Raw genomic sequence first — 10,106 nt, 5'->3', positions numbered from 1 at the left:
GTCTATCTGAGCCAATCAGATTGTCCGTCGTCTATCTGAGCCAATCAGATTGTCCGTCGTCTATCTGAGCCAATCAGATTGTCCGTCGTCTATCTGAGCCAATCAGATTGTCCGTCGTCTATCTGAGCCAATCAGATTGTCCGTCGTCTATCTGAGCCAATCAGATTGTCCGTCGTCTATCTGAGCCAATCAGATTGTCCGTCGTCTATCTGAGCCAATCAGATTGTCCGTCGTCTATCTGAGCCAATCAGATTGTCCGTCGTCTATCTGAGCCAATCAGATTGTCCGTCGTCTATCTGAGCCAATCAGATTGTCCGTCGTCTATCTGAGCCAATCAGATTGTCCGTCGTCTATCTGAGCCAATCAGATTGTCCGTCGTCTATCTGAACCAATCAGATTGTTTTTCTTACACAAAAAATTATTCCGTTTTCAAAACACTTTTGTGCAAGAAATGCTCCCATGAGCCTGTGTTTAGTGCCTACAGAGGTCTTCTTTTTGCCACTGGTACAGGAGAGTACGGGTCCCACCTTGCCACAGCCAGGCACCTCCACGCCATCGACGGGCCGCGGAATCTCGATGGAGCGCACGTTGCCGTACTTGCAACACTCCTCCCGGATGTCCTCCAGGATCTCCTCGTAGTCCTCGTCGTCCACCAGCTCCTCGGGCATGACCATGTTGAGGAGGCACAGCACCTCCGTGGGCATGCCGGAGCTCTGCAGCCGCTGCAGCCCTGGAACCTGCAGCGTCACCGGCGTCTCGATGATGGCCGTCTGTCCCGGGGGGCGACAAGAGTGTCAGATACCCCCTGATCGTCCAATCGTCTCGAGTAACAGCGAGAAATTTACATGGACCCAAATAAACCCAAGAAATAGGGGCATTAAGCTTCCTGGGAGGCACCCAGGAACCAAGTTGGGTTTAGGACATCAGAAAGGCGGCAGCCGAGGGCAAATACTCACAGCGTTGGCATTCTTAGCCCCCACGCTTGCCCGCTGGACGATGAGCTTCTTGTCTCCGAGCTGCATGCCATTGAGTCCAGCCACGGCCTGCGGGATGCATCCCACACAAGCGTCAGCAATTCCATCCGGAAGCCCCGAGTCACCCCAGACCTTCCAGCTGCTGCCCCACCTCACGCACCTGGTCAGTGGCACTGATGTCCACGTATTCACAGAAAGCATAACCCTTAGACAGTGACGTGGCACTGTCCTTCACAAGGTTGAAGGCCTTAAGAGGTCCGAACGACGTCAAGAGTTCCTTCACCTGGGCAAGAGGAGGAGACGCGGGGGGGCGATTAGCCCGACAGTCCAGGCACGGCGCCTCGCTAGAAATGCTAATCTTAACTGTGGGAGAAGCAGCATGTTAAACTTTGCAAAACGACATGAGGAAACAGTGAAGACATCAGGAAAATGGCTTTATGACAAGTGGCTCGACATTACGGTGCAACACTAGAGATCAAAGCCCCATGTGCCCTTTCTGCATGACTTACTTACTGGGAGCGTACAAAAGTAACTATTTTGATTCTTGTCAATGAATGATAACACAGATTCCCCCCCCCATCCTACAGCATATACAACACAACTGAATTCCTAATCAAGTTCTCTGATAATTCCAACTACGAATTTTGAAATATGGACCGAGTTGCATCTGATTTTAAGGGCCACAATAATTAAGCTAGATGGTATATAAAAAAAAAACTAAATAAAAACAGCTAATTATATGTTAAGTGTTCCATGTATACAATGTGGAGGGGGGGGGGCGACTCGGCAGAACACAAACCCAGCCGAATCACTGACTTCCTGTTCTTAAAACCAAGAACCACATTGGTGCAGTTAATTAGAGGGACAAAGCCTACAGGAGATAAACTCACAGGTAAAGCTAAGAGCCGCCACAGGGTCCTGCTAAAGGGGCCACGGCTTGAAGCCAAACAGGACGAAATAGCTCTGCTAACATCATTCCTCACTTATTCTACAGGAATCTACTGTAAAGCCGCATTAACCACTGACTTCAGAAAGGAGTCACCTGGGACACTGGCAGCCACAAGAGGGCGCTACCTCCTACCTTCTCTTAGGGGCAAAAAAATAAATAAAATCAAATTAATACCCTGTGATCAGCATAATAAGTCTCTCCCCAGCCTTCAACCCCCAAAAAAAGGACCCCATATGCTTAAGAGCACTCCAGGACAGAGCCCCCCCACAGGGGCAGGCCGTCGACAGGGAGGATATCCGTGCGAGGGACGGAATGTCTTACTTGCCTTGTGTTACATGTTGGCATGGCAGCAGTAGGTCAGTACTACTGAACAAATTATGAGCGAAGACTTAACGATCTTACAGGCCCCTAGCTGGGGACAAAGTGGGGAACAAAAATGAAAGAGCTGTAAGTATCAAAGCGGTAGCAGGGACTGCAAAAAAAATGTAAACACCAGGATACAAGCAGCGGTTTCCATTTCACCTGTCTATGGCACATTTACTGGCTTTGACGTGAAATACATTAACAGTTCTGCTGGATTCAAACTCTCTCCCCCCAGTGCTGCTTTGGTACAGCCTTCCTCTTGACTTGGATTACATGTGACTCACACTGGATAAGAAAGATTACGATGACAATCCGAAAAGGAGGAAAAAAATCAAAGAAAAACAAACTGACTGCACTTCTCACTTACCTTTCACTGAAACCGCGATCACTATCTTGTGGGCTGAGTCTTGCCATTTTTAACAGTTTAGGCTAAAGTGAGTGGGACACCGGAGCTCAAAATGTTACAATGCAGGGGTGGACGCAAAACGTTTTGCGATTAACTTTTGCAAAATAAATAGGTAAACTATTAAATGCCTGTATGGATTATGTCTATAATGGGCCGATTTCAGTGGGGTGGCGATATAGGAAGAAAAAAAAAAAATCATAAAAGATGCTAATGAGAAGTAGAAAATGTCTAAAATGTGACCCTTTCAACACTTTCAGAGTAAGACGACCTCATCTGTGCATGTTGTTATGGTAATATTATCCATCACTGACGTCATAACAGAATAGGGCATGGGGCACGATGTGAAAACTCCAGTGAAGCTGATAATCGTTCACCGGGAAAAAGGTCCGAAGTATTTTCTGCCTTTCGAGCGACACAGCAATGTAGGGAACGATTCTTCCGCAGCTCCCCATCGCTGTTAACGGGATGTGAAGTCATCGTTCTCAGTGTGCGGACATGGACGTGAGACACGGCACGTCTGCGAATACTGAAGCGTTTGGGGACTTGGTCGATCTCCCCCACATTTCAAGCACAGTCTATGGTAGTGTTTCCCAGCCCAGTCCTCGGGGGTACCCCCCCGGTCAGTCCACGTTTTTGCTTCCTCTCAGCACACCTGTACCAGGTATTCGGTGTTCCTGATTGGCTGGGAGCTAGGAGGGAGCGAAAATGTGGACAGTCGGCGGTTCCCCGAGGACTGGGATTGGGCAAACACAGGTGTACGGCAATGTGGAGGTATTCGTCAGTTAGGTGACGCGCAGATGACTCGATTTTAAATTTTCATGCAGCAAAACGACGCGGCTGATTCATCCGACTAACACTCAGCAATTAACCCGATATACAAATATTCCAGGGTACCCAGCAACAGGCAGCACAGGGACTGGCTACGTGACTGGTTTGGCAAGCCGCCAGCTGTAAGGCACGTTTCCCAAAGCCTTTGTTGCTAATAAGGTTATTTGCTAACAACATTAGATAACAACTGAATGGTTCCAACTATGCAAGTCGATAACATGAGGTTTTGGGAAACGTACCTTTTACATTAGCGGGGTCTCAATATCTTCATAATTTACAGCTGGATAAACAATGAGCGTAATGTAACTGTCAACTCATTACCTACATGTCTAATAAATGTTTAATAAATCCCATGAATATCTTTAAAAAAAAAAAAAAAAAACCTCAAATGTGCGGCTATTTTCAGCAGCTAGCTTTAAACATGATGCTGACATTTGACCCCCCAGTATCTTGTAATGAATTTTAAGCGGTGAGGTAACTTTGACAGGCTTTCTTTTCCTACTAATCAGTTACACAGAGACGAGTGTTTATTTTATGTATGTATGTGCGTGCGCGTGCGTGCGTGCGTGCGTGTGCGTGTGTGTGCATGCCTGCTTGAGTTCCACGTGCAGCAGTGGGACAGAAACACAGGAGGGTTGTGGGTCGGCTCCCCGGCGACAGAGACTGAGGGCGGGGTACCTGATCGTCACTGAGATAGTTGGGCAGGCCTCCGACAAAGAGCTTGTGTGGCGAGTCTGGAACCACGGTGGAGACGACCCCTGCAGACAGAGCGGCACGGCGCCCAAAGCCGGCCGATCACAGCAAACCGTCAACATGCTGGATAATGACCACGAGCAAACGGCGCGAGTGAAATAAGCCAACTTCAAATCAGTATGACGTCGTTATCTCCTATATAATATCAGATAAATGTAACTCCAGCAAAAAAATACCTAAATACTGGGGCAGTTTGACGACTGTTTTTTGTCTCTCCCATCTTGCTCTCCATGGGAGATGCTGATACATGCAGCACCAGTCAAAAGTATGGACACACCTGCTCTTAATGCATTTGTCTCTATTTTAGCTGTTATTCACCTTATAGTAAAAGGCCTTTGGGCATGGAAGTTATGCATATGAAGTACTGCAAAGACAAAATTTTTGTCTCTTCAAAATAGGAGCCATTGGCTTCGATGACAGCATTGCGGACTCAACCAGCTAACATATGTACCCACCTGGACCGTTTCTCCAACAGTCCTCGAGTTTCCACAAGTTCTGCGCGCAAGCTGGCTACCTTACTCTTACTCTCATCCAACTGATCCCAAACCAGCTCTATAGAGTTTAGGTTGGGGGGCTGTGGGGACCATCTCTTTCCTAGTTCACAAGGTAATAAGCTACTTGCATAACCTTCAAGGTGGGCTTTGGGTCATTATCTTGCTGAAAAACAAGTCATTTTCAGTAGGTGTGTCCAGAATTTTTAACTAGAATAGGAGCCAGCAACCCTAGAACAATTTGGGGGTTAGGGTCCTTGCTCAAGGGCCCAGTGGTGAAATCACTCTGCCAACCCTGGTATTTGAACCAGCAACCTTCTTTTCATGGGCAAACATCACAGAGCCACACAACACCCCTATGTTAACAGTAAGAAGTGAGTGACTGAGCTGTGTGTGTGTGTGTGTGGCTCAGCTGGTTAGGATGCCAGCGTTATCATCAGAAGATCACTGGTTCACATCACTGGTGATCACACCACTGGGCCGGCGAGTTTGCTCTAGGGACAGGCTGACCCTGATTTCTCAAAAAAAAAAAAAAAAAAAAACATTCTTCACTTTGGATAAAACTGTCTGCTAAATATTTACAACATTAAGTAAATAAAAGTGAAAGTCTCCCTCTTTATATGACAAGACATCCGCAGCTTGCGAAGGACAGTCAGTCCGTAACGAGTACAAAAAACTGGCCTTGCCGATCGGCTCTTCAAAGGTAAATAAAGATTAAGGTTATGACGGCGACAAGCAAAACGGACCTGGTACGTGGAAGGCGGGCTGCTCTGAGATGCCAGGCAGGGGGCGATAGTCGTGGGGCCGCCTGATTTTTAACGACTGACCCTGGAAAATGATGCCGTCGAAGGCCATTGCCTGCGTGGTCTCATCCACGGACCGAAACTAGGGCAGAACGAAGAACGTCGTTAATCAGGGAAGGCTGCGGTCTCCGCCTGGACACAGCAGCCATTAGGCAGGAAAGACTCTTACTTCAAGGAAGGCAAAGTTCTTGTCCTGGTTTATCTGAACAGCGAGGACGGGATTGGTGGGACCTTGACATAAGCCAGCCAATCGCATCTGGGTATTGAAGAAATCCGCCATGGCCTCCTAAAAAGACAGGCAGACACACTGAATGAAGACAGGCAGACGTCTGAAGACATCAAAACAGGCAAACGAGAAAAAAAATGACTGACAAGTCTAGTACATTTATCTATTTATTTTGCGGACACTTTCATCCAAAGCAACATACATTTCATTGAAGAAGCAGGACCAGACAGTTCCTAGAGCAAATAGTGCTTAAGGGCTGCGCTCGGGGGCCCAATGGTGAAATCACTCTGCTGCCCAAGGGATTTGAACCAACAACCTTCTTGTGACTCTTGTGTAGCTCAGTGTCCTAACTCACTGAGCTACACATGACACCAGTATGCATGACAGAAGGCAACGCGGGACTTTGCCTGGACTCACCTCCGTCAGGCCGAAGGGGATGTTGCCGACATAAAGCCGCCTGGCCTGCCGGGTCATCTGGCTGCCGACCATCGGCACCTGGGTGGGCGTCACTGCCACGCCGCTGGTGGTGGATGTTGCCAGTAAAGCTATCGTGGGGATCTGCCCTGCAGCTGTGGGGAGGAGAAAGGGCTTCAAGACCCCAACCAGGGACGGCCAGAACATCCGGATCGTCGCCTTCATTTGCTTCTAACCCCTAGGTTTAAGCTCTCTTCACACTGTCTGAAATCATCCCAAGTGTTATTCCCTCTTTGACCAGCAGGGGGGAGGAGGGCACTCCAGAATAAATGCTTTCATTGCAACCAATATACCATAACCTTGCAATACTGAACTAGCACACATGGAAGCGTCGCATCCAAACCTTGCATTGCCTTGTACTGCATGGGGGTGATGTGCTCGAATCCCGGAGGGGGAACATCCCAGTACTTGTATGTCCTTTTCTTACGGCTTCTCCGAGGAGAGTAGCTGCCCAAACACAAAACAGAAGGTTGTTTTCCCCAAACAATACAGTGTAAACACTCAGAATCTGGCAAAAACAAACAGATGGCAGAATGTTTACATTTAACTTTGGATCGCAGGCAGTTTAAGGTCATGAGGGTGTGACCATGCGCCACTTTTTAGGCTGGCTTTGAGGTCCCATCGCTATGGCGGGGGCTACTTATAAACGCCAGTTAAAATTTAATATGGGTACAGTCCCCCTTCCCACCACGAAGAAACCAATTGGTTGATTGTGAAAGAAACTTGTTAAGAGGCCTCAAACCATGCTAGATATCAGCTTCAGTGCCTGTAACCGGGACCGTGAGGGGGGGTACCTGTGCTTCTTGTGCTCGCGTGAGCTGCTCCGTCGGTCACGACCCTTGCGGTCGCGGCTGCTGCTGCGCTTCTCGTGACTCCGCCCCCTGGAGTCCTTGCTCCAGCGGCGGTGCTTCTCGCCACGGCTCAGAGACCGGCTGCGGCTACGCTTCTTGTGTCGCTCCTTCTCCCGCTCTGGGGGACGACACCGTGGTACCAGTGAGACGGTGGGCGGAGCGACATGACTGCCCCCCTACCATCCATTTCGATAAATCCAAGATGTGTAACTCAGAGGGATTATGAATGTGTGTCCGGATGGTTGTGGGTTTGAAGCCCATGAGTCACAGAGTAATCATATTACCAACTTCCCTGGGGTGCTGGATGCTGACTGACCCAGCGCTATGCCTTAAAAGTCACTTACGGAGACCAAGATGTGGTACGGGGTCTAACTCCCCAGTTTCCTCACCAGAATGAAGCACCTCCATTCAATTCACATATTCAATCACACCCTCCTGAAACAAACACACCCATCTCTCAATGGCTAATAATTTCAAGGGCACAAGGACATCCCCTTGAATGTCAGTCTGTTGTGAAACAATAAAAACATAACCAGACTAATTAATGATATAGGAGCACAGTGGTGAGTACAGTTGCCTCACGCCTCCGAGTCTGGAGGCCTGAATTTTGCCTCTGCTCTCTGTATGGGGAATTTGCCTGGAATAGGCTCCAGGGGAGCCTGACTAAGATAACTGGTTGGACGATGGATGGGTAATTAATATCGTTTCAATCTGACAGACAGCACTTTATTAAACTAGCAATAAAATATCACCTTTCTATCCCAGCAGGTCCTTCATATAGAAGCTTAAATAAATCCCTGAAGGTGCAGTTTTCAGTGAAGCATTTAAACGCAGGTGCTGCTCGAGGAATCAGCTTCATGCATCAGTTATAACAGCGTTACGGTAATGCACCGCTGCAAAAGTACAGACACGGAGCGGCCAATGCATCTTACGTAAATCGGTAATAACCAATTACCGCAATCGCAGGCATAGTCAGAGCGCAGATATGAATGACTGGAACTGCTAGTTTATCAAACACGGCGGCACTTAGTGCTCGTCTAGCCGAATCAGGTCGTTTCGAATGACATTTTAGTGATTTAGTGATAAGGAGCTGATATGACAAGATTGCCATTTGATAGGTACATAAATCAATCCTACTTTCGACTCCGTTGTAACGCATGTTGTATATTTCAGTTGCGTTAGTATGGCTTAAGTTTATTCAGTTTACTGGATTCTCTGCACTTTAATGAAGTTATATGTGTATTGTTATATAACTGTACATCATTGTTAGTTACTGCTATCCGCTGTAAAGGTAGATACAGGTGCAAGACTTTGCAATAACGACCTAAAAGCAGTTGTTATGATTCCAGGGAACGCGGCTGATTTTTAGAGTCTATACATCATGAAGAAACGGCGATCGTGTGAGAAAGACTTATTCTGTACGGATGACAGGGCCAGCATTTCGGACCCAAGGGAAAGGCTATTGTGCATCGGAAAGAGACAAAATCATATCATTATATAGAAAACTCGTCGTAGTATTTAAAAACCAAGTAACTAACACTGTTATTAAGTGCGGACTTTAAATCAAGTGGTCGCGGTCGTTTTTATTTGCATAAAACTTTAAACGTGATCTTGAAAATATAACGCTTGCAACAAACATCCATGCATAGTGTGTTACTGCGAATGAAAATACGCGGGTCGCAATTTATGATCCAAGTGTATAATGGTAAATAATTAAATAAATAAAACCGCAGGCTTTCACATCGAGTGCACCCCAATAACGTTTCATTGAAATGTCCATGTTATGTACGCCGGGCACTGATGGATGCAGGCCTAGCGATCTCTATAACAATGCCAAGCAAAGAATGTCACTGATTTACCAAAGCGGTCAGTTTTCGGGGATCCTGCGGCAGCTGGGAGAAGAAGAATCGGGCAGGTTTCAGAATCGGCGAGCGCTCGGATAAAAGGCACCGATTTCCCAGCCGCGCTTTTCTTTTCGGAACCAGCAGAAGTGCCCTCCGCACCATCCTCGGCGCTAGGACACGCCGGCCACTTTATTACCCTAAAACAGGGAGCATACACCGATCTTCAAAGCCAAACTTACCTTGCCGATTTTCGCTTAACTGCTTCTCAAACTCATCGAAATCGGACATTTTTCAGTCCGTACTAAAGACGTATTGCAAAATAAGCAGAGGTCCAACAGTAGGCCTTTGAATGGGCTACAGGCTGCATTGGGTTCTGCTGCTTTTTCTTCCGAGTCGCCTGCCCCTCCTCCCCCGAAGTCATCGGCTCTTCCTCGGTTGTATCACACACAGGTTCGGAAACATTCGATGCGCATTACCGTCCCCTCCTGCACTGGAGGGTTAAGGACAACGTGATTATATCGAACCAAAATTGAAATGTGCAAGTTGACTTTCCTAGTTATACGTCTTCATTTTTATTCTGGGTTTAACAACCATGAGTTTATGACGTATTTTACATGATTAGTTGGCGACTGGACCTTATTGTTTATATCTCTTATTAAGGATCCATCCATCCATACATCAATTATCAAAACCACACACTTACAATCCGAGTCTAGTTTCATATGCTGCGCTGCTGAGCGACCCGCAGAATATTATGCATGAGTACAAGTCACAAGCCCCGTTTCCACTAACACGGGGCCGGTTCTAGCTTGGTGCCTTTTGAGACCGAGGCAAAAAGATGCAGACTCTCCCCGTCGGGGAATCGAACCCCGGTCTCCCGCGTGACAGGCGGGGATACTCACCACTATACTAACGAGGAGATGTACGCGCACTACTTTTACATCTTCAAGATAAACAGCGGATGACTACTAACATTTGCGAGTAATCAATGACTGAGCTTCATGTCATGACCATGGTGCTCAAGAGAAGAAAAAATACATAATGTACGTCCACTGATACCAGAACAACCATATAGCTTTATACTAAGACGATGATTAAACGGAAAATTCCTTTACAAAACACTGCCACAAAATCATAGTTTCGC

At 47.2% G+C, this 10,106-nt stretch overlaps 1 protein-coding gene and 1 non-coding gene across 2 annotated transcripts; both read right to left on the bottom strand.

Moving 5' to 3' along the window:
• Positions 1 to 376: 376 nt before the first annotated feature.
• On the bottom strand, positions 377 to 9,353 carry LOC125705359 (splicing factor U2AF 65 kDa subunit-like). The gene is made up of 10 exons (XM_048971903.1): positions 9,202 to 9,353; positions 7,062 to 7,236; positions 6,611 to 6,714; positions 6,211 to 6,362; positions 5,737 to 5,853; positions 5,511 to 5,649; positions 4,199 to 4,278; positions 1,135 to 1,257; positions 957 to 1,043; positions 377 to 770 (listed from the first exon to the last, which is right to left on the bottom strand). Exons 1-10 carry the CDS (start codon positions 9,248 to 9,250, stop codon positions 393 to 395), a joined length of 1,404 nt encoding a protein of 467 aa, XP_048827860.1. The 5' UTR covers positions 9,251 to 9,353; the 3' UTR covers positions 377 to 392.
• A 456-nt stretch (positions 9,354 to 9,809) lies between these two features.
• On the bottom strand, positions 9,810 to 9,881 carry trnad-guc (transfer RNA aspartic acid (anticodon GUC)). The gene has a single exon. It is a non-coding gene; the product is annotated as a tRNA-Asp (tRNA).
• Positions 9,882 to 10,106: the final 225 nt, after the last annotated feature.

This window comes from Brienomyrus brachyistius, chromosome 12 (genome assembly GCF_023856365.1).
Source record: "Brienomyrus brachyistius isolate T26 chromosome 12, BBRACH_0.4, whole genome shotgun sequence".
In the NCBI taxonomy this organism is placed as follows: Eukaryota; Metazoa; Chordata; class Actinopteri; order Osteoglossiformes; family Mormyridae; genus Brienomyrus; species Brienomyrus brachyistius.
Note: the sequence above shows the minus strand (reverse complement) of the source record. Positions and strands in the feature narration are given on the sequence as shown.

Excerpts from the sequence above, each read along its gene's own strand:
- LOC125705359 (XM_048971903.1), bottom strand. The coding sequence starts at position 9,250 with ATGTCCGATTTCGATGAGTTTGAGAAGCAGTTAAGCGAAAATCGGCAA. Across the intron at positions 6,363-6,610 it reads GCAGTACAAGGCAATGCAAG|CTGCAGGGCAGATCCCCACG; the intron begins GTTTGGATGCGA and ends TCCTCCCCACAG. Across the intron at positions 1,258-4,198 it reads ACTATCTCAGTGACGATCAG|GTGAAGGAACTCTTGACGTC; the intron begins GTACCCCGCCCT and ends CCTCTTGCCCAG.